Source organism: Meriones unguiculatus, chromosome 1 (assembly GCF_030254825.1).
Source record: "Meriones unguiculatus strain TT.TT164.6M chromosome 1, Bangor_MerUng_6.1, whole genome shotgun sequence".
NCBI lineage: Eukaryota > Metazoa > Chordata > Mammalia > Rodentia > Muridae > Meriones > Meriones unguiculatus.
In genome coordinates, this window is record NC_083349.1 from 37,578,506 (window position 1) to 37,603,851 (window position 25,346).

Consider the following 25,346-nt stretch of genomic DNA (forward strand, 5'->3'; position numbering starts at 1 on the left):
CCTTTAAAAAGAAAACACAGAGGACATACTGGGTCTTCCTGACCTCCCCAACACAGCAGAGACAGGGAAAGGAATAAAGTTTGGCTACCAAACTGACAGGGAACAGGAAGGATGCCAGGGTGCTCTTGTGCCCATAGCTCTATATGCAGACATTTAACTTGATTTACATTTGAGGAGTAAGCCTTGCCCCAGTGACTCCTGACTACACGAGCTGAGCCCATCACTCATCTCTTTAGGACCCACTTTCCGCACAGATAAATTTAGGAATGAAATGGACTCATAGTCAGCATGGTATAGTCCATAAAGTGAATATGGATAGCTATCTGCTTTTGTCAGTGATTTTCTTCTTTAAGGATAAAGCTGCACCTCCTCCTGCTGCATTGTTTCTCACAGGTTTAGATTAAGACAGAGTCTATTGCCTGAAGCAGAGAGTATATTACTTGCAAAGTTTAGAATTTTGCCCGTCCCTTCTCAGAAAAACGATCACCAATTCCCGAACTAGAAAATTTCTGGCATACTTTTGCAACCTAAAATCTTATTACTTATTGAAAACTAAGCCCAGTTATTAATGTTCCTCTGTGAACAATGCAGAAACGGAATCTGATATGTCACATAGTAAACACACCATACCCCAATCTAAAAACAACATATTTATTAGAAGGCAGGAAGGTTATACATATATACACAGATATATAACTCAGCATTCATTCTTTTAGAGGTGGCCTTTTTGAAAACATAATCTTATATTATATTGTAAAGTATTAAACCAATACCTCATCAAATATAGATTAACTTGCAATCTATTTGTTGAATTGCCTCTGAAATGGGGTGAAAATGCATTAAAAGGTAAATGCTGCATGAGAAAGGGGAAAAGCCTTCTGTTTCCTTGAAACCTGAGATAATGTAATGAGAGCAGTGTAAGAAGATCCCCCACGGCCACTCACCACACCTACCCTGCCAGCCACAGGAAGACTCACTTGTATTCGGTCAGAGGATAACAACCAAGGGAATGGAAGCCATGATGTTGTACTTTGGGGACTTTGCAGTGAGCTAGAATCAGGTATCTACCCAGGGAAGGTACACGGTTCACTGGACATGCACCCTGGGGAACTCCAGTGTGTCCCTAAAAATGGAATTATCTGGAGCAGAAAGCCACGACACAGATGTTATGCAACGTAATTCAGGACCTCAGAATCAATGTATTCTGTCTTTGCAATGATCTGCCTGACCCGTGTCAGACAATTTCCAAATTCCACAGCTGGACAGCTTCACCCGGCGCTGCAGGCTAGTATGGGTTGTGGCTCCATTGCAGCCTTGCTTGTGTGGGGGCTCCAGACCGGAGACAGCAGGGTTATTAAGGAGCTGGTAAGAAAAGTTAATTTCTGGGTCCTGGCCCAGAGGTACTGAATAGAACTCCCAAATTCCCGAGTCCATCAGTGGACTCTGATAAATTTGAGAAGCGCTATGACAGGATATGGCTGTATGTCATTGACTTAACATTCTTTAAGCCTTAGTTTATTATTCACGGAAATAATACCTACTTCACAGCATTGCTGGTTTGTTTACATGGAATGAAAAAATAATTTACAAATGTAAGTTATTTGTAATACTTTTGATATAAAGTAAATACTAAATAAAAATCGAATGTTACAGAGGGCTGAATGATTAGCCCTTCACTCATATAGTCTGTCTATTATACATATTTATGGGTAATCTCGAGCTGCTTCTTCAGTCCTCAAGGAAGTCTCTCATGGTTTCAATTTGTATTAATATAACAAAGATTCCCTTAAAAAAATAAACAAGTATAAAGAAGATTGTGAATTTGTCCACACGTGTTTGTGTTCAGTCCTACATCTCTTCAGAAGAGATGCTCTTGACTCACTTGGTTGATAAGCACAAAGCTTGTTGTCAGTGTAAATTAAACGCTAAGTCTTGATTGAACTGTTGAACTACAAAAACACAATAAAAGAGAATGAAATAGTGAAAAGGTACCTTTTCTCTGACCAAGCAAATCAGCTTGGGAAAATTCATCATAAGGAACAAATGACGTTTACTTATATCAATATAATTAAATGTCATCTCATGACAATTAATTTAACAAAAATAGATATGCTTCAACTGACAATGAATAAACTGTAAATTATTCTAAATCCATCAGTAGAATATCATAAAACCATTTAAAAAATATCACATTTTAAAAGAACAAAATCACGTCACTTGTGGAAATTTTAATGGAAATACAAATTATCATGATAAAAATAAGCTAGATTCATGGAGATAGGAATTGAATTTTTTTGATTACGTACAGAATGTATGGGGACTAAAACAGACATGAAATTGAAGTTTGGACAATCACTGGTGTTGACATGGAAAACAAGCAAAGAATAGGTAAAGAGCTGACTACAATAAATATACAATATTCACTTTATGTTTTGCTTAAATATGTCAAATCTTATTGCCTTATACAATTAATCTATGTTAATAAAAGTAAATTTGTTTTACAGAACTCCAAAGTGGTGGCTTAGTGCTGGAGCACAAGTTAGCATGTCTGAGACCTTGGGCTTGGCCCCCTGTTCACAAATAAATAGCAAGTTAGTAACAGGAAGTTGTGGTGACACAGTCAGTGAGGTACAGGAAAAAATAGGCATATAGATTATCTGTCTCTGTATGAATACACATGATTACATACATATACAACTATATGTGTGTAATCTAAAGTGGAATTATAAATGCATAATATTTATGGACATATAAGTTATAGTAAGACTGTTTAATTCAGGTAATTAAATGGCCTCACTAGTGTTACAATTGTCTGTGATTATTAAATATTTTTATCATATTATTTATTTTCTTGACATCCTAACGACAGTTTCTCCTCCATCTTCTCCTCTCCATCCTTCACCCCACTTGTCCTTCCCCATTCTCCTTCAAATACTTTTATTTTTATTTCTTTATTTTATTTTTGAGACAGGGACTCACTATGTATCTCTGGGTGTCCTGGAACTCACTATGTAAATGACCTCAAACTCACAGAGATATGCCTGCTTCTACTTCCTGTGTGCTAGGGTTAAAGAAATGCCCACCACATCCAACTGTGGTTTTTATCTATTTGTCTTTAACATTATTGTATTTTCTAGTTTTTTTCTACAATAATATCACTATAATGTTTGAATTCCAAGAAAAAATATATAGAGACAGAAATGAGCACATTTTCTCTCAATTTCTAAAGATACTTGGAAATCTCTCCTCACCTCATCTCAAGTTTTCCTTCTTTTCATGACAAGCACTTTTTGAGCCAAAATTGTCAATTAGCAAATCTAAAGCAAGAGTAAAAAAAAAAAATACTGTACAGATCCGAGGACCTGTCTTATTTGTCCCTTCCAGGAAATGCTTCCTTCATCTCTTGAAATCCTATACAACCTTCAAGGTCAACTGAAACATCTCCTCCTCCATAAGGTCTTTGTATTGATGCCAAAATCCCAGAACAATTGCTCTGTTTTTTGCTGTTTACCTTGTATGAAGCCCTTCTTGATTCAAAGAGCTTGCAAAATAAGCGTAGTGGTGTTTGTAAAATTGAAGAATGAATATGCTAACAGTAGAAGTAGGTAATTTCTTCCATTAAGCCTTTTTGTCCCCAATTGGGAATATGGGTCTAACATGGCCAAGCTCTATTAGCTATTATGTAGAAGCTCCGGTTTTAAAATTTATTAGCTCATTAAAAATATCTAAACATTGGGCAGGCAAATTAAAATCAAGACTTCACATCTAAGTTGCATCCTCTCTGTGGGCTCCAGCTTCCTCATCTTTATCCCCCTCAGCAGCTGGAAGGGTTTGCTCACAGTATCCAAGCACCAGCAGGCTCCCAAGGAAGTTACTCAGTCATTGGCAGGATGATATTATCCACAACAAAGATACGTCATCCAACATTAACATTTTATAACCTGCTTTGATTATGAGCTTTCCTTCAAAGAACCTTCCAAAGGTAATAGGAGAGAAAATTCTTCCTTTATGACTTAAAAACAGAAACTTGTTTCCTGTACTTTGTGCTAACCCAAGAGCTCTGTCAGCATGCAATAAATAATAAATTACAGTCACTTAATTACAGCTTTTATGCATCCAGGTCATGTTACATTGACTTCACAGTCTCAGTCAACTTCTCCACCACTTCAGGAGAGAGTACCAAGGGATAAAAGGCGAACAAAAGACAAGCCATGATCTAAGCAAGAGATGGTAATTTTTATGCCTGCCTCACAAGAGCTGAATCAGGCAAGGAAAATAGAAATGAATCCAAGCCAGAGGAATACCTCATAGCAAGCAGCTGGATGCTGCACGGCGGCATCCAGGAACTGCATTACCTCACGGCCATGTAGCAGAGAACATTAGCTAACTGCTTCTGCCTCATCCAAAGAGCACCTAAAGTGAGGGTGACAGAGATGACCTAATAAAGGCATTGTCTCAAAGTCAGAAGGCCAAAAGATGTAGCCCAGAATCTCGAATGCGGACCTAGTCTACATACAAGAACGCATGACATGGAAGTGAGATCATCTATGCTGAGCACTCCTTCACTGGTGGGAAAAGAAATGTTGCTGGCTTCGAATACACAAGCGGAACGACTCTGTGGGCCCAGCCTATAAAGAGACAGAGACAAAGTTCTTCCAGCTACCACCGCTGCCTTGATGGTGTCAGGATGTGGAGGTACAAGTTAAACCCCACAGTCAGCTCGGAACACTTGCCATGTGGCTAGCCTCATTCGGATAACAGACCTTTGTCGTTGTTTGTTTAATTTTCCTGAATACCTCACTGTAAGAGGAGACAAGTAATAATCAGTTGAAAAAGAAATGTCGAGTAGTTGCACATCTTGAGCATTAAAACCAAAACTGTAAGTTGCCACAGCATTTGATGGACTATGTTAGACTGATGGCCGGAGAGGAGGCGACAGACTAAAGCAGTGCCTAATGACAAAAAGGAATTAGCCATGCCCCATTGTAGGGTATCATTATCCCCTTGAAGGAGAAATAGTATATGTAAATGAAAAGATCCTCTTGTGTTTGAAAATAAAAAGGTCCACATAGGTAAAAATCAGATCCTAGCAACTAGGCTGAGGCAGAAAGAAAGGAAACAAAATGTTTTAGGTACTGAGAGCCCTATAGGGGTATCTGGGGCACATTCAGAGTGTCCACAAAGCCATTGAGGGCTTAAGCATAAGGTCACCACCAGTCCCTCAATTCCTATTTCTAAGGATTAACTAAAACTAATTTTATTTGCTTAAAGAGACAAGGAAGACCTGTTGACATGTTAGACGACAAAACCATGAAACCATACATGCTCGGCCACTCTCCTTAAGTGTGAGAGAGACTTGAGCTTGGACACAGAGGAAAAGCCAACACCAGAAGGGTTCAGAAAACCCTGGGCTATTGTTTCAGGAAACCAGGCTGCCCCTGGGCTCCATTTAGTAAAATCCTATCACGTGAACTTGAAATCTCCACAGCCCCCTGCTATTATCTCTGTCAGGCTTTTATTAGTCTGTGAGCCTCAAAAAAAAAAAAAGAAAAGAAAAAAACGAACACCGTATTCACTGAATAATTTCATCCCCTCATGTTCATAGAAAATGGCGCATGATACTTACCCAGTCCCACTGCAAAATTCACAGGGATATATAGAGTATACCGATTGTAGCAATCTAGGATCGGCACCAACTAGATTCATGGGAAGGGAACTGACCTTTGAGCCAAGATTTCCTTCAACATTTTAACTGACACTTTGACCATCACTGTAAAGAGCCTGAGATAATTTTACTTCAGTGTTGGAAACCATGATATTCATGTCTGGATTCTTCTGAACTGTGACTGCCCTGTTTAGTCTTTGCTTATTGACTTCTCACAAGGCGACCTCACTCATGTAACACTGAGGCACCTTTCTACTTGTGGAGTGTGTGTAAACAATGAATCACAGAGGGAAAATCTGACAAGCCAGCAAAACCGTACTTACATATCCATATTCTAAATCCCAGCACCAGCAGTAATTGCAGAACCTCACGAAGCATGCTCGGAGGAAGTCACCAATGAGAATCGTGACATAAGTGGTCAGAACATCGGAAACGGTGAGACGCACAAACTCCTGGTAGAATACAGTCTTTATTAATGCACACATTTATGTCTTCAGATGACCCCTAATATTGGTATCAAAACTGTCATGTTTCTAAGTCACTGGCTTGAAGACTACAGTTAATTATACAGGAAAAAAAAATAAGTAGGCATATCTAGTAAATGAAAAATAACTTCTCTGTGTTTTGTTGCTCTCAAACGAAGTGTCCCCATCCTCAAGTCACAATACCAGTATCTTTTTCTTTTAACTGAGAAACTTAATGACACTAAAGTTTAAGATCAGGTAGAAAAATACTGGCCTTATAGAAATTTTAGGTTTGTATCTGGCATCGAATTGCATGCTTTTAAAGTGTAAAGTGTATGGTACATGGATTATATACTTCAATGAGGTTTTTAAAAAGCACTTGTGTTAGTAGCTTTCCTTGTTATTGGACAACTTCATGACAAGAAGCTATGTAATAGAGGAGAGCTTTCTTTGGCTTACAGTTGAAGGAGAAACAGTCCATTAACCAGGAAAGCATAGTCAGCATGAGTGTGAAGTAGCTGATCACATTTCCAACACAGTCAGGAAACAAAGATTGAACAGCAGTGGGGTTCGAGCTAATGTCTCCCTAGACTTCCCCACAGTGACCCATTTTATCCAGCAAGGTTCTATCACCTTTGAAAACAGTGCCATCAGCTCATAGTCGAGTTTTCAAATACATGAGCCTAAGGAGGGTATTTCACATTCAAAACAAAACAGTGATTTTAAAAAAAAAAAAGAACTTTGAAAATTAGTTTTTTCAAAAAATCTACAAAAGAAGATATGCAGGATGAATTTATTTTTAACAAAATAAACTCGTCCCAGGTATTCTAGAACAACCATGAATAAAATAATTTCATAATTACTTAAATGGATAATACCCAGCATTGTTGGATACTAGAGACATAAAGGGGTTAAAATATGGACCAGTTTTGGGAATAGTACAGCACTTGGCTTCTTAATCTTCTTTAATGCACAATGTCAACAATAGTTTCTTCACATGCTTACTTGGCCCACAGGAAAAGTTCTGTTGTCTGTCTTTCAAATATGAGAAATACTGCAGAGCTGAAAGGAAAGCCAATTTATTGGGAATTTTTAGAACCAAGAGGGTTTTGAGTGTCACAGCATCATGGAAAGAGAACAAAATGGAAACTATTTATGGAGAAGCAGAGAAAACATCTAGAATGTTCCCATAGAACCATGAGCTTTCAGAGTTCATTCTTCGTAATTATTTAAACTCATCTACCTTTGCTATTTCTTCATTTTTAAGTGGCTGAATGACAGAAATGTTTCTAGATGCAAGGATATGAGTACTACAGATATCATGAGGGCCAGTGCTTATCAGCATTCAAAGCTGTTGTATCTACCATGTTACCTTCATTCCCCCAGATTCCATTGACCTAGTCAGCATTCTATTTTTCCCTCCTTTTATGTCTTTTTTTTTCTCCAAAAGGGTACCAAGTACTTATGGGAAAGCCAGCAGAGCCAGCAGGGAAAAGGGCAGTGTCTCAACAGAATATTGAGGGAAGGAGGGAAAAAATGGCAGTAAGGAACAATGATGAAATGAGAAACTCGCTGTAGATGTGACTCAGAACAGCACACTGCATGTTCTGAGACACATAGCATGTTCTGGGGCCTTAGAAAGGGAGAATTAAATGTTATTGTGAGTGTATATGATGGGAGGGATATCGTAGAACCTTCTACATCAGAAATATAAATTTCCCTTAGGATGATACATCATGTCTAAGTAATCTGTCTTCTTGACTCAGACATGCCCATCCCATATCTTACTCTTTACAGTAACTTCTCCTGGTCTTGTTTATCAGGTATTTGCCTGTCGATGAATAGGCTTCCTAGCACATTCCAGAATAGAGCATGTCAAACAGTGAGTCTGCAAACTGTGCATTCTAAGTGTTTCAGTTCTCAAATGCTGGACTGAAGATTTAGGTGACGGGTTAGGTGATTAAACAGCTCATCAGAACCTGCTTCGCAAAGAGCAACATCTACCCACAGTGCCTCCTTGGTTTTGATAGAACAAATTGCCACAAATGTGGGTTGAAATATTACAACTATTTTCTCACAGCTCCAGAAGTCACAAAGTCACATGGGGAGAATCTGTTTCCCTAACTTTTCTAACTCCCAGCGGTTGTCCATACTCCTTCAGCGCCCGTTCCTCCATCACTCCAACCACTGCTTCCATTGTCAGATCTCAGGTGTCTGACATTGGTCCTGTTCCCCTCTTGTAGAGAGATTCCCTCATGATTTTAATAGACTCACTCAGCGTTGTTCAGGGTCGTTCATCCAGACGAGTTCCTACATCTATAATGTCTTTATTTGACAATAGGCTCACAGGTATGAGGAATTAGCTCCTGAGCAGCTTGGAGGGCTAAGTTCTGCCCATCACACTGTAGCCCACAAGTCTTTTTAATGCAGACAACTTTTAGTATTTTGTTTATGTATGTTTCTAGGAGCATGTATGGCATGTGAAGGCCTGAAAATATAGGAGCATGCACTAAGAAAGCTTATCTGACCCTCAAATGCTTTAAAAGGAAAATAAAACATGATATTTTAGCAGACTATACAATCTCTACTCCATCTTAAATCATATAATTCTAGAGTTGTGTAGATAGATAGATGGATGGATAGATAGATAGATAGATAGATAGATGATAGATATTACTTAACTTTCCTTCTAATAATTGAAACCACAGTCAGCTTAATTATGGTCTCGTGGACATCAGACTGAGAGTGATAATGTCTTTTAAGTCTGCATTTGCTTACACTGCCTTACTTCACTAAGACTTGTGCTAATACATTGATTTTTTTTAATCCTACAGAAAATATAACTTAATCTGTTCAAATAATTCACAGAGACTACATGACTGAAACAGCTAAACTTCTGTGTGCTAGGAACACTAAAGTATACTTAAATTTTTCTGTAGTTGATGAACTCAGGTTGAATGCACACTAAGTGTATTTTCTCCAATGAGATAAAATTACAAGCTTATAAAAACGTAAATAGAATCTGTACAGAAATAGGAGACTCTGAAGCAGTATCTCTGGTTGTTTTTATTCTGTTTGATTTCCCTCTGTTGAACAGTAAGCAATGAAGCCTTATTTCTTTCATCTGGTAAGACATAACCAGTCTTCTTTGAACTAGGAGAACTTACATAATCATTATAAAAACAAATAACTTTCCATTAAGACTTAAGGGAAAATTATTAGATAAAAAATGACATTATAAAACCACTACGGTATTACCATCAAATAGCTAAAAACAAATAGCACTGAGGAGAGCTCCACAGAAGCCCCATTTGTGTCTGTATCTAAATCTGGGTGCTTTGTTAGAATATGGTAGGTGGCATGAATCTCTTCACATGGTTGTAAGCTGTCCTTTTATGCACAGCTATAAACATGCTCTAAAAAGAGAAAGTGTTTATCTTCGGGGATAGATCTGACATCTCCCTGAGCTAATACATTTGAAATTCAGAGCCAGAAAATGTTAAATGTTCAATAAACTGTCTCTATTTTTATTAGTAAACAAAGAAACAAACAAAAAGCCAAACGGCCTTAGTTTGGGGAGAACTATCAGCCCATTGGTCCACTAATGACACACTGCTCTTCATAATGTTACCTGTCCCACCATTGTTTCCCAGCAGGGTCCTCGAGGTACATCTGCAGGATGAACAAAAAAGGGTGGTCCTGTGGTATTCCCAGAGAGGGATTCATTGTAAGCCTTAATCATGTTGGCTTCCCACAGCGTAATGTTGGCCTTCACATGCTTCTCCTCTTCAATCTTAAATAAATAAATAAATAGATAAAAAAATAAATAAATAAATAATAGGGGAGAAAAATAACACAGCAGTTTCCAAAGGCATTTCTGGTAATCTTCAGACAATGAATTAACATGCTTCTGACAAGGACAATCCAGACACGGGGCTCACCTTGTTGTTAATCTCATCCATCAAGGCAAGAATGAACACATACAAATTGCCCAGAAGAAGGGCGAAAATGCGCCCCAGGAGCCACTTCAGAGCAATGAGAGGGTGGTAATCTTCCAGTTCAGCAAATAAGTCAAACAGTGTGGGACAGAACATCCCCAGGAGGGACATAACCATGTTCATCTGGAAGGAGACACGGGGAGCAGTGTTCAGTTATTAGTTCTTTTCTGAACATGTGGGGAAGATTTTCAGCTGGGCCCTTTCGATATTTTATAAAACTAAAGATGATGCCATGTGTTTTCAGTATTTGGTCTCGATTAAACAGCAAAGACAATATCCAACTGTGCATATATATATATATATATATGGGTTTGTGTATGTGCCCATAATAATGTTTCCTTGATATAGTGAGGGGGCAAGTTATATCACTCTGCCAAGCGAACACAGTGTTCATCATGGCTACTGATTCTCACATGCTGACACACGGCATTCTGAAAATGATCTGTTTGTCAATACGGTAAAGAGGAAGAAAAGACTAGAAGTAAGTCTTGTGACTTGTTTTAAATGCCTGGCTCAAACTGTCATCACTAAACATTTTCTTATTTCTCCTTGCCCACTCCATATTTTTAATGATTAAAACTACCGGCATATATTTAGAATATTACTGCTTTTTTTTAAGTTTTAACTCAATAATTCCCTATTAGGATGATTAAGAAGATACACAACTCAACATGATATAATATAAAACCAGCATGAAATATTCTCAACTAAATCTAAAACTTTAGCAGAATATGTGCAGCTATACAGAAAGACAGTTTAACTTTTGTTTCAGTAGACGTACAGAGTTATGTTTGAGTTTCCATTATTATCTTTCATTTGTATCTAAAGCTCAGTGTTCCTCTAAGATAGATATTAAACCAGTTCTGACAAAGAATAATTCTTTTCTGGATATTGAGAAAGGCTGGCCTAGAATTTATGTAGCCTAGGTGCTTCAAACTCACAAATCTTCTGTCTCAGCCTCCTGAGTGACAGAAGAAGTAAATGAGAAGCAACCATCCATTATTTAATATGATACATTTATACTGAAATATGGACATTGTGCTGTGGGCCAAAGACAAATGAATATTTTGCTTATACTTACTTTTTTTTTTCTTTTGGTTTTTCAAAACAGGGTTTCTCTGTGTAGCCTTGGCTGTGCTGGACTTGCTTTGTAGACCAGGCTGGCCTTGAACTCACAGAGATCCACCTGCCTTTGCTTCCCTGTGTGCTGGGATTACAGATGTGTTCCTGGCTGCTTATACTTACTGTTAACATTAGAAAAGTATTTTGAAACAAACTTGGTAAGTGCTTTGTGCTGTTTTTGTCCTTTAAGGAAAAAAAAAATCCTCTACTTAATAACTACCATTTTACAGGTTTCCACAGAACCACTGTGATGCTGTTATCTTGAAATGTGTGGCTCATCTCTGCTGTTACCACTCTAAAGTTTCTACACTGCTTTTATGTAGAGGATCTTTAAAAAATATATTTCAACTCTGTCACTTTCTAGCCAAGATGTTTCTAAGAAATCAAACATTTTTGAGGATTCGTCTCAAAATTCTTCCATCTCCAGAGCTTTGTAAAAGTTTCTATCTGGGGAACCTAAACATCTCATGGCATAAATCTACACATGCTTTGAGCATGCCTCAGTTCAAATTGATGTCATATGGTACAAAGAAACATTTTATGGAAGTGACCAGACTCCAGCAATCACTCAGGACCAATGATTTCCTGATTCTAAATATGTATTCTAATCACCTCTCTCCTACACACTAATTGGGCAGATTCTTTGCAGGCAAATCTGGCCAAGAGCTGGCCATCCTCTTTTGAATATAGCAGAAGAACAAAGGCTTTGGTAAGGAAGAGACTGAGATGTGATTCTTGTGAAAAGCTAGAAATACAAAATTAAGCAGGCAGTGTGAGTGCTTCTTATGAGATAAATATAGAAACTAAGGACAAACTAATTGGGGATCTGGCCTTTCAATTGTAGAAGTGACATCTCTGGAAAAAGCAATATTGGGTTATAGAAAGTCTTGTACTTGAAATAAAACTTCTAGGCTATCACTCTGGTTTTCCTAACTTTTCCTGTCACACAGTCGCCTAAAATCCATCCTTCCCTTGTGAAATATTCTCTTCTCTCTTCCATTCTAACCTTCCATTGTGCCTGATATTGAAACCCCAACAGCACAGATTTGGAAACAGGAAAGAAATACAGTAGGAAATGTGCAGAGGAGCAGAATGGAGCACTAGGCAGAGATCGTCTTTGTTTCAAATTCAGCTGCAGAAACACAACCCACAAAACAGCAAATATCAGTTTCTAAGCTTGTTAAAAGCATGCAGAGACGAACTTCATTCTTTTCCCACCACCCAAGGGTGTCAGGATCTTGCTGCGCAAATTCCTGGGATCTCTTCACAGCCCAAAAGATGAGGTATCCGCTTGCACCAAGTGTTAGGAACACGAAGAAGTTAGCAAGAAACCTCAGGAATCTGATGAGATGGACATTCTCCTCCACCTGGGCTGCTCTTTCCTCTATGATAGCTTCCTGTAGCCAGACAAAACAAAATTGGAGAGAAACACAGCTGTGAAAATGATCCTGAACTGAGAAGGAAAAGAAGAAGAAGAAGAAGAAGAAGAAGAAGAAGAAGAAGAAGAAGAAGAAGAAGAAGAAGAAGAAGAAGAAGAAGAAGAAGAAGAAACAAAATGGTAAATAAACTAAATCTAAAAGTCCATAAAGTAGGTGAGTATTGACAGAAAAAGACAGTAAGTAAATTGGTAGGGGCAGGAGGATCATAAGTTTGGGGCCAGCATCTTCTATATAGCAAGCTTAAGGCTGGCCTGGGCTACACAAGACCTTGTCTCAAACATCCCAGCACAATTTTTAACAAATAGCAAATGAGAAAGAGAGCATACTCTTAAATCATAACACTAGAAGAATCTCCATTCTAAATGACACTTTCCCAGTACTTTTTTTGTTGTTGTTGTTTTGCTTTTGCTTTTGCCAAGGGGAGGCTTTTATGAAAAAATTACATATAACTTATGCTGGCCTCAAACTTACTTTGTAGCTGAGGCTGTACTTAAATTCCCAATCCTCCTGCCTTCATCTCGCAAACATTGGATTTACAGGTCTGTGCAACCACCTCCTGCTCTCCCAGTGTTATTCTCAAAGCTATTTTGTAATGCTTTAGAATCAATTTGCATACTGAGCTTACATGTGTCTATAAATAGCTAGAGAGCCTTGTCACATTATTTGAACTATCTCATTCTAATAACCAGTGAACTCCTGTTTTAACCCAAATAGCATTATCTTGTGGCTAAACTTGGAGAAGAGAAGTCCCAAAGAGAAAGTACAGCTGTTACTTTCACAGGATACTACCATCATAATCAGACTCATCATGGTATGCAGCAATAATGAGGAGAGCATCCGTCTCAACATTTTCAAGATCTTTGACAGTTGATGTGGAATGCCTCTCCACATTACTCTTAGGAACCACATAGTAAGCTTTGGCAGTTTATGCCTTTACCTTAAAATTCATTGTGATAGAATTAAACTTGTTGTCAGCTGTCTCGGGATTACCAATCAGATAGTCCCAGCTGCAGAACACCTTCCAGCTGAAGTTGAAAGTGTTGTCATCACCACCTCCATCGTCACCAATGTTTTTGGTCATCCTGTAAGAGAGGGTGGGAGAGGCGTTTAGAAAGGCAAGTGAGAGGATGAGAAAACAGCAGTTCAGGGTCAAATGGAAATGCAATGTCTGGAAAGCATTTTTAAACAGTTTTATTCATATAAATAGGCAATAGTAACTTTGATTTTTAAATTTTATGATTTTTTTAATTTTAATTTATTTTTTTTTACTAATTACAATTTATTTACTTTGAATCCCAGCTGTAGCCTCTTCCCTCCCAATCTCTTCTCCTTCCTCTTTTCCTCTCTTGCCCCTCCCCCAGTCTACTGATAAGGGAGGTCCTCTTCCCCTTCCATCTAACCCTAGCCTATCATGTCTCATCAGGACTGACTGTATTGTCTTCCTCTGTGGTCTGGTAAGGCTGTTCCCCAGTCAGGGGGAGGTGATCAAAGAGCCAGCCACTGAGTTCATGTCAGAGACAGCCCCTGTTCCCCTTACTAAATTTTACTATTTTTTTAACTTAACTTTCTCATTCTTTAGTGATCAAAAACTACTACGCAGTGTTGATTTTAATACTTATAGATGCTGGCAGAAAACTGACAGAGTAAATCCCGTACAGAGAGAAGGTGGGGTTATTTTAACGGTGATACAAAGCTGTCTGAACTGTATTCTTCAAAAGAAACTGAGAGAAAGACTGGATTGAAAAAAAACAAAAACAGTGCAATAAAAATAAAAAAAAACAAAAACATGGAACTGAAGCCAGAGCCACTGGCCATGCCTTTGCTTACAGTCCACTTCCCTTGCTAAGCACAGCGACAGCAAAGACGCCATCTTATTCATCATTAAGTTTCCAGGCACTAGATAGCTCCCTAGATTGCTCATAAAGATAACATACATTGTTTTTAAATGAAGAGAAGTAAATTTGTCACTGAGAAAAAGCTTTGCCAATAAACACATATATCATGAATAGCTTTTTGTATACAGGCTTGCAATGGGATTGCTTTCCAGTTCTGTCCTTAACATTATGAAAGTTTTGACAATATCATCTTCACTTTGTAAATATTTGCCACAGTCATCCTGGACCGTGTTTGTGAGAGGAGAATTTTGCATTTTGGAACTTGTAATTCTAGATACAGCTCATAAAGCAGTGACATGAGATGGGAAATGGTGACTTTAGATCTTTCCTATATCACTGCCCTTCTGTTCCAAGCACTTCTGAAAGAAGGCCAACTGTAGTTTGGAGAAGGGGAGGAGACAGTCATGTGCTATGTGGAATCTGCCAGGAGGTCATGTTCCCATAGGCTGACCTCACAGAGCCTTCCAAGGTACCCTTTAGGGTCCGAACTTCATCGTTAGAAACAGCAAACATTATCATCTCTAGTGGAAATATTGCTGAGAAATATAACATTAACATGTAGTCTATGAGAAGCTCTGATTTTTCTTCTCTGAGTAAATAAGAGATTCTTTTAGTGAAAGGGAAATGTAACTGGTGGTGAGGAACAAAAGATGGAGACACAATTTTCATGCTAAGCTTCCACTCCAGGAAATATGGAAAGACATCTAGGAAGGGTTTGAGGTGAGCCACAGATATTGTGGGTAAATAAGCACAAAAGAAGTAAAAAGAAAGTGGTTGGGATATTGGCAATTTAAATATAATGTAGACATATTTGTTCATTTGAAAACAGTGTGTGAAATGGTCCCTGATTCTAATGTGATCTGGATTACGAAAGTGTCTTGTAATATACGTAGATTTGTTAAGTTTATTTTTTAAATAATATTTAGCACAAGAGCTATATCAAGGCAATTTAACTCCAAAGGGTCTTAAAATAGACAAAGGAATAATTTTTACACATATTTTAAAATTATAAGAGGACACCAAGAACAAGCTAGAGATGTAGGTAACTTTGTTGTAAGATGGATGAATCCTCCTCAGAGATTAGGAAAATAAGAATGTAGTTAAAATGGTGCTGTGACCCTTTAATATAATTCCTCATGTTGTGGTGACTACCTACCATAAAATCATTTGATTGTTACTCCATAGCTGTCATTTTGCTGCTGTTATGAATTGTAATATAAAGATCTGTGTTCTGGTGGACTTATCTGACCCTTCTGGAAGGGTGTTTGACCCACAAGGAAGTCATGACCCACAGGCTGAGAACCTTTGATTACAGACTGGTGTTCACACTGCTTTCACTGTATGAACGTGGATTGGCCATCAAGCCACTAAACCTAAAAATCTCCATCCATTCTATCAGAATATGTCCTCAGCTCATTTCACAAGATACTCTGGAGGAACAAATCGGTCCAATGAAAGATGTAGATGAACAGAAGCAGAAGGTAGGTGTAACATAAAACTTTTCATCTACAAAAACCTGGTTTCAAATAGGTCCTAAGGGCAGTTGATCTTCGATCCTCAGTACCACACAAACCTGCCCTGTGGTACACACTTGTAATCCTATCCCTCTAGAAGAGGTAAATTTGAGGCCAGCCTGGGATACATGATACCCTGTCTCAAAAACAAACAAACAAAACCAAACAAAAAATTAGGGAACAGCTGAAGGTTTTTATGATGTACAGCATGTTCCAGACAAATATTATTGTTTAAGTAGAAAGTGAGGTTTTTGTTAGATTCAGAAAGGTGGACATTGGCAACTTCCCAATTAAAATATATTTATATGTTTATGTTATACCAGTTTATAATACACTATAAACAATATACAATTCCCCATGTTGTGGTGACTGTAGTTTTGCTACTGTTCCAAATCATGACCTAAATATCTGTTTTCTGATGGTCTTGGGTGACCCTTGTGAAAAGGTTGCTCAACCCCCAAGAGGGTCATGACCCACATAGGTTGAGAACCAATGAGTCAAAGACTGCTGTTCAAACTCTGCTCTCACATGAGTTAGCCTGGTCAAGCCAAGTTTATGATACATGTAAACTAGTATATGTACACAAAATTCCAACATCATTCACAGCTTACACATGACAATGTAAGGTACTGAAGAATGTTTTAGTCTATTCTGTGAGTAATACTATTGCCAAGCTCCTAAACAGAAGTGAATATGTGAACTGTCAGGGAACCTTGGGTGGGGAAGTCCTGGGGAAGCCTTCTGGGTTAAGATGCCATTACTAAGCTCCTCATTAGGCATGCCTTCAATGAATGAATGAACTCAGCTCTTTCCAGCAGTTTGATGTCAATATGCCAGTTAAATGGAGAGATTTTAACTTAGAGAATTGCTTTGAATAAGAGCATCTAGTTTTGAGAAGCAAATCACTTTTAGTTTTAGATTATTAGCTTCAAACACTATAAAGAAACTGATGCTGAAACTTATATATTGAATTTATTATGAAGACTCCAGAGCTTTGAAGAGGAAAAACAATGGAGGAAAAGGCTTAAAATTAAAGCAACCAACCATCCACTTGCCAGGAATCCCCACGACTTTCAGACCTAAAACTGGGAGAATTGTTGGCTAACAAAGACATTCTACCTTGAATGATCAAATTACTTTTCTTTTTTATTTGATTTTCTAATTTTTCAACTAGATATTAAAGTAGGGTTTTTTTTTTCCTTATTTCGTGGATGAGGGTGATGAAGTACACTCAAGGTGGCAATGTTATCATATACCCTAGATGATTTTAGTAGTCAGGGCCCTGTCTCTTCTAATGATGTATCTCATAGATCCATTCATCTTTTCTAATGATGTAGGTCCTAAATCTGCTCATATTTACCCAATAGTATAGATTATTTGAGTAGGAGGTGGCAATAAAAAAAATGTGACAGATGAATTGATATGATACAAACATTCAGATAATCATCTATTCTTCTACCAAATACTGTTTCCAAAGCTGGTGGTGGAGGTGGAAGCCATGGGTCTCCTTATAAAGCCAGGATTTTAAGTCACTTAATCATATAACAAGTGACCAAAGCTCCATGACAGGAGAAGATCCAAAGTCAGTCTGGTCTGATTCATATGCAGATAACTTTGAGAGGGGAAAGCGATGTTGGTGTCTAGCCACCATCTTAAATGTTAGCTTTGGGAAAGTTTGAAAAGTCAGCCACATCTTCTGGAACTTCTTTACCAATGTAAGTAAGTGCTCCAGGAGCATTAGTTTACCAAGCACCAGAAAAATAATTCATGGTCAGTGTAACAGACTTCAAAGACCTAGAGCCTTCACCCAGAAGATACAGAATATCAAAGTGACAATTTTATGCATATTATATGTTGAAATGTTGATGCTCATTAAATAAATTATATTATCAAAATTACATTTATCTTCTTTATACCACTACTAAAAACATTTAAATTGTATTTTGTTTGCCTTACTCAATCCTTGTTTTAAGTATTTTGAAATCACTTGCCAGAATATTATTTTAGTTGCCACAGGTCTATTAATGCAAAGCATGGTCATAGGGCAAAGCATGGTCCTAGTTAATGGCCTTTTTTTTCAGGGCTAGGGCTGGAACCCAGAGCCTTGCCTGTGAAATGCAAGTGCTCTACCACTGACTGTATTCCCAAGCCCTGAATACTGCCACCTTCTGGCCCTACAGCGTGCCCCAAAGACCTGTGTTTGCATCAAACCCTTTTGTTCTGAGGATGGACGAGTTTAACCTCTGTGCTGATTCATCTCTAGACATGAAATGCAATCAAAATTATACCCACGTCTCAAAATGAGTCTGGTTGATTCCAGAAATTAGATTAAACACTTACGCTCTGAGGACAACCAGAAAGCTGTATCCAATGCACATAATTCCCACCAGGAAGTAGGACAGAGGAAGCCGGAAATTCATCCATCCAATCGTGCGTTTATTGTCGTAATAGCCGTAAAAGAGGACAGAGTACTGTGCGAGGCCCTAAAATCCAACAACAAAGACACTTACTTACCAGATGTTGTGAAGAGCAACACAAAGGAAAAGATGGACTTTAAACAGAATGACCGAGTGACACTGGTTTCCACTGAGGTCACAGTCTGTCATGGGCCCTATTGTTTTGTTCCATAAAGTTAATGTTTCACTGGCCATATTGATTGACATTTTCCTAATTTAGCTCAAATTTGGTGACTTCTAAACAGACAAAATTTTAACCAAGTATTGCCTTGCTCCACTGTGAAGCTATTGCTGTAAAATGTCCATTGAGTTAAACATCAAAACAAACTTCACAGTACTACTTAAAGAACTTGTACAACACACATGTTAAGGGAGTTCTAGAATGTGCCTCCTTAAAATCTTGCACTTGAGTGTCCATTTCCTGTCACTACAGCCATAATTAACTCTGTTAAAAATAAACAGGCAGGATGATATTGGAACCTATGACCTTCCTTTGGGCAGAATGATAGCATTCCCTCGTAACAACCATGCTAATCTGTGCACTACATCTTTTCCCAAAATTATCTGCCTGGGTGAGAGTCACCATCTCCCAAAGCCACTAATAACACCCTCCTTGCACACAGAATGCTGAAGTGTTCTCTATAGCACTTTTCTCTCTCTCACTTTCACTCTCAGTCTTTAAGCGTTGTTTCTGTAACATCGTATTATATATCCCCAGTACCTGTCTGACTTTCTCTGTGAATCACTTAAATAATTGTTTTATTTTGTAAAATAATTGGACAATTTAGGGGGTTCTTCTTGAAATCAAGTGAGTTAATTTTGAAACTCGTACAAAAGCCAGTTCTCTTTGTAAAGGCAGTCAGCTGTCTTTGATGTCATTTAAATCAACCCAGTGGTAGGACTGTAAAACCTACCAGTGTAGAAGGAGGAAGCAGGGATAAGGCAACACACAGAGAGAGAAAGGGAATGTGCCCTGGCTTACAAGTCCTAGAAGGAGAAAGAAAAGAAGGAACAGAAAAGGTTGATTTAAACAAAGACTATACCTAGCTCAAACATGAAGTTAATGAGATCTGAAAAAACGTTTTTCAACTTCTGTTTTTAAATACTATAAGAACTAACAGAAGAAAAACTTCCTTCTCTCTTCTCTCTCTCTCTCTCTCTCTCTCTCTCACACACACACACACACACACATACACACACACACACACACACTCATCTCAAATGAGTTTGTAGATTTAACTGAGGCGAGAAGGGATGTGAAGGCTATAGGTTGGTGACCATCTGCTAAGCCCCCTGTACCACAGAGATCTGTGCCTTCATTCTTTATCTTAAGAAATGACACCCATCTGTGGTGGTTAAGTCTGTGGGTGAGTGGGCAAGGAAATCCCATATTAAACAGTTTCTGGTGTGTCATTGGTGGTGTTTCTGATATCAGCATTGGTGTAGGTGAACTCAGTAAAGCAAACTGCTGTTCCCCAAATCGGAACACCCCATCGGATGAGAGCCTGAGCAGAGTAATGGACAGAGGAGAAATGTGCACCCCTTCCTTTCCCATCATAGTGACTGAGCTGGGCCAGATCTTCTCATCACCTCCTGCTCTCAGACAGCAACTCACAACATGAGTTTCTAGGTGCTCACAGTACCTGGACCTAATTATCTACAAGCTTTAGAGGTCTCCACTTTATAGATGAAAGATTATAGGATGTCTCAGCCTTGATGATTGTGGCTCAATTTCCTAAAATTATTACCTTCATATAAGTTATATATGACTGTATTATACATAATCGTCTATAAGTTTTATTATTTTTATATCCTCATATATATTGGTTACATACCTGGCAAGCCCTAACCCATTCAACCAAAATTATATTTGGAGCTAAACAATGCATATAAACTTCCATTAGGAAGTAAAGTGGCTAATGTAATGTCCAATAGGGCGAATGGGCAAAATACTGAAGATGCATACACCTTTGTCCCAGGAGACTCTGACCTGGTGGGAGTTTCTGGCTCCCTCTTGCTTACTACATTGTTTCACATTCATCTAGTTGAGGTATCCTCTTGCCTTCTTGAGCCTCCATGCTGGCTTCTTTGTGTCAGGCCAATAAGAACAGTGTCTGCTAAGTCAAGCAACTTTCTTTCCCAGGAAAGAAAGAAACAAGACATGTTACCACTCTAACAGGAAATGGTCCTTGGACATTTTTTTTTATTCTGAAAAGGTTTCAGAGAGCTTCCTCTCCGTATCCATAAATATTACAGACTCACGTCTTTTATAATTCATAATCACAAGACTGAGGTTATGAAGACATTCTGAAAACAGCATGAGAAGAGAATAGAGAGTGTCGAGAGCATCTGGCTAGGTCAGCACAAGTTACTAGAGGCAGCTGGCTCATCTAGAGCATGTCCCATTCAACATATGTTCAAAGCTGTCACTTCATAAATAGTAAGCTGTACTATAGCAGGGGAGTCTCTTCTTTGATGCTCTTATGTGTGTGAAGGAGGGTGCAGGGGGATGGAGAAGGACAGTGCTGATTATTCATAAAGCCTTCTATTCGTCTATTGCTACACATGTAATCAAGTGCATAAATAGGCATTACTAAATTAGTTTTAATTTCAAAAGCTTTATCAAATCCACTTTAGAAGAGGAATGTCCTCCCCTGAAATGCAGTGGGCATGCCACATTTTTCTCCCCTTCCCTTAAAGGCTTAAAACTACAGCAGCAGACATCTGGAAGTGACCAAAATAGCAATGACTCCTAGGCCAGCCGCGGAAGTATTCAGTTGCTCTGTTAGTGGACTCTAATTTCCCTGTGGGAGAATTCTCTTCTCCCCCCATCCTCCACCAAATCTGTGACAGATAAACTACAGTCAGAGCCAAGTTTCAAATCAGTTCAAAAAGCTCCTTCCCAGCTCTGGGCACTATGCTTGTATGTTATTGACTAAAACCAGTCTTGTTTTGAAGGTTACAATTGCTCTGGTCCATAGTCATCCACACACCAACACAAAAAAAGGCTAGAAGGTTTTAACTATCTTCTCACTAGGAATTAACCCATGTGTTTATGTATTATTTACCAAGCACTATTCAGTATTTGGCAAATACAATTAAATATTTTACATGTAACTGTCAAAAGGTTAGGGTAGTTGTCTGCATCTTTTTTGTTTTGTTTTGTTATTATTATTTATAATTTATTCACTTTGTATCCCAGTTGTAGCCCCCTCCCAGTCCCATCCTCCCTCCATCTTCACCCCCATCCCTCTCCCCTAGTCCATGGAGAGGGAAGGTGCTCCTCCCCTACTGTCTGACTATCAGGTCCCATCAGGAATGCCTGGAACCTCTTCCTCTCTGAGCTAGCTAGGTCACCCCATCAGGGAGAAGTGATCAAGGAGCAGCAGCTGAGTTCATGTAAGAGACTGTCTCTTCTCTTCTTACTAGAGGACCCACATGGAGATGAGCTCAGGTCTAGGTCCTCTCTATGCATGATCTTTGGTTGATGCATCAGTCTCTGCATTCACTCCTGAGCCCAGCTTTTTTTTTTTTTTTTTTTTTTTGCTTTGTTGGTCTTCTTGTGGGGTTCCTGTCCCCTTCCAGTCCTCTTATATCCCCTTATTCCATAAGACTCCCCGTACTCTGTCCAAAGTTTGGCTGTGAGCCTCTGCATCTGCTTTGATCCCCTGTCGGTTGGAGTCTTTTAGAGGACTTCTGTGGTAGAATCCCATCCTGTTCCCTCTCATCTGCCACTTCCTATGTCTATCCAGTTTTCCCTGCTGAATGAGAATTAAGTATCTCCCCCGGTGTCCTCCTTGTTGTTTGGTTTCTTTAAGTCTATAGATTTAGGATATTTATTCTATATTATATGGCTATATCCACTTATAAGTGAGTATATATCATGGGTGTCTTTCTTCTTCTGGGATACCTCAATCAGGATGCACTTTCCTAATTCCATCCATTTGCCTACATATTTCATGATTTCCTTGTTTTTAATTGCTGAGTAGTATTCCATTGTGTAAATATGCCACAATTTCTGTATCCATTCCTCAGTTGAGGGATATCTAGGTTGTTTCCAGATTTATTCCAAATAAAGCTGCTATAAACATACTTGAGGAAATGTGCTTGTTATATGGTTGAGCATCTTTCAGATATATACCCAGGAGTGGTAAGCCTAGGTCTTGAGATAGCAATATTTCCAGTTTTCTGAGAAAGTGCCAGATTGATTTCCAAAGTGGTTGTACAAGTTTACATTCCCACCAGCAATGCAGGAAGGTTCCCCTTTCTCCACATCCTCACCAGCATGTGTTGTCACTTGAGTTTTTGATCTTAGCCATTCAGATGGGTGTGAGATGGAATCTCAGAGTTGTTTTGACTTGCATGTCCCTGATGACTAAGGATGTTGAGAATTTCTTTAAGTGTTTCTCCAATATTAGATGTTCCTCTATTGAGAATTCTCTGTTTAGCTCTGTGCCCCATTTTTAATTCGATTTTTTTCTTTGGTTTGTTGGTGTTTAATTTATTGAGTCTGTATATATCCTGGATATTAGCCCTCTGTCAAATGTAGAGTTGGTGAAGGCCTTTTCCCAGTCTATAGGCTGTCATTTTGTTCTATTGACTGTGTCTGATCTCAAGATGAACTATAGAGCAACAGTAATGAAAACAGCATGATTCTGGCATAAAAACAGACTAGAGGATCAGTGGAATAGAACTGAAGACCCAGAAATAAACCCCCACACTCATGAACACCTAATTTTTTTTACAAAGAAGCTAAAACCATACAATGGAAAAAAAAAAAAAAGACAGCATCTTCAACAAATGGTGCAGGTCTAACCGGATGTCTACACGTAGAAAAATGTAAATAGATCCATACTTATCACCCTGCACAAAAGTAAAGTCCAAGTGGATCAAAGACCTCAACATAAAACCAGACACAGACACACTAAATCTGTTAGAAGAAAAAGTGGGGGAGAGCTTTGAATGCAATGGCACAGGAAACAATTTCCTAAACAGAACACCAGGAGCTCAGGCTCTAAGATCAACAATCAATAAATGGTACCTCATGAAATTGAAAAGCTTCTGTAAAGCGAAGGTTGTCTGGCATCTTACAGGCAGAGGGGCAGTAAAATTTCAATAAGAGAACATGTGAAACAGTGGAGTTTCTTTTACTAACCGCACAGTATCATAACTCTTAAGCATTTTGTAAAAAGTATTTGCATTTGCCTGAACCTACTCCTGCCCCTGTAACTGCCCCTGGCCCTGCCCCCAACTCCTCTCCCATCTCCACCTCTTCCCCTGCACCTCAAGTGCTTGGGTAAAGGCTTGCACCACCATGTAGAGCTACTTTGTGCCCACAACTAATACTAAGAGCCCACAGCCCAGTGTCCATGGTATATCTCATTCTACGCATGATGATCCACAAGTGAGAATAAGCACATTCTAGTTCTCAAAATAGGCTCCTTTCTTCCTTCTCAGAGAATGGCATCATGTGTGCCTTTGCTAGAGACCTGGTAATTTACATCGTTGTCCCCTTTTCATCCGTAGTCTATATTTAGCCAATCGCATAGCTTCTGCCTCATTTTTTGCATTTTACAGAGATTCCTTCTCTGCACTGCTGCGTTTTGAGGGTTTCTCAGCTGGTTTTTAAATGTCATTATCTTATGGGATTAGGAAAATGGTTCATTCATAAAGCATCTGCCATGAAAGCATGAGAAATTGACTTGCAGTTCCCAACACTCACACGAAAAGCTGAGTTTCAGGTTGAAGAGATGGTTGAGACCCCTTGCTGCTCCTGCAGAAACCTTAATTTGGTTTCCGGTACCCATTTCAGGCACCTCACAGCTACCTGCCCCTCCAGTTCAAGGGAACTTGATGCACTCTCTGGCTTCCACGGGCAACTGTACACACAGAGTGCGTGTGCAGAGAAACAGGCAAACATATACAAAACAAAAACCTTTCTAAAGGCGCGCGCACACACACAACTATAATCACAAGGCTCCTCCCTGGGTAAATCTCTGTAAGTGTTTGTATCCTGCTTCAAGACCCTGTTGTGCACCTGCTACCTATCAGAAACACTCAGTCTCTGAGTACAATGAAATTGTCCTCCTGGGCTCTGGCTTCTGCTGACTTCTCAAGAGCCAGCTGTTAAAGAGAAACATTCTGTCAGGGTCTTCAGGTACCTGGGGCTCCACCAGATCACAGCTCCTTATTTATCCCTCTCTTCACTCCAATTTGTGGAGGTGCATGGATTCTCTGCTTGGTAAACTAAAATTTACCGGACTAGCTCAGCCCAAAAGTAACTCCCTCCTCTAGGGAATAAGCAAACCTCAAGGTCAACTGGCCTAAATCACAGTTCCACATTAATAAAACCATTTGTCTATGAGTCTCAAATTGTCCCTCCAGTTAAGTCTCTATAAGCAATGGATGTGGGATTTTTATAGCTATCTGTCTCTTCTTTCTAAACAAAGTATTCAGAAATAACTACAGTTTGACAGACATCTCTTAAAACTCTAGATAGTAAAATTCCAGTAAACCTGACCATTGGATCCACATAGAAACACCACTGTACTTTAATATGCCCAAAAAATGTATCTGATCACTTGAAGATGTAGCGTTACATAACAACTGTTGGTTTTCACAACCAATTAGATGATAGCCTCCCCGTGGGCAGGGAGTATGTTCACTGCCTCCGTACTACCTGTTTCTCCCATTCAATTTGTTTGGCAATGGCTGAGCGAATAAATAAATTGCTTTCAGTGATCATTAGCATCCCTCCGTCAGATTAAGCATCTTGAGATTGCCACCTAAATCA

The 25,346-nt window shown here is 38.9% G+C and overlaps 1 protein-coding gene across 1 annotated transcript in view; it reads right to left on the reverse strand.

The window, feature by feature from the left end:
- Tmc1 (transmembrane channel like 1) overlaps window positions 1-25,346 on the reverse strand; it is a 118,804-nt gene that overhangs the window by 23,126 nt on the left and 70,332 nt on the right. Inside the window, exons 9-14 of the mRNA XM_060391752.1 lie at window positions 18,438-18,580; window positions 13,626-13,770; window positions 12,452-12,646; window positions 10,071-10,250; window positions 9,761-9,922; window positions 5,989-6,117 (exon numbers count right to left, since the gene is read on the reverse strand). Coding sequence (XP_060247735.1) covers window positions 5,989-6,117; window positions 9,761-9,922; window positions 10,071-10,250; window positions 12,452-12,646; window positions 13,626-13,770; window positions 18,438-18,580 — 954 coding nt within the window. The remainder of the gene's footprint in view (window positions 1-5,988; window positions 6,118-9,760; window positions 9,923-10,070; window positions 10,251-12,451; window positions 12,647-13,625; window positions 13,771-18,437; window positions 18,581-25,346) is intronic.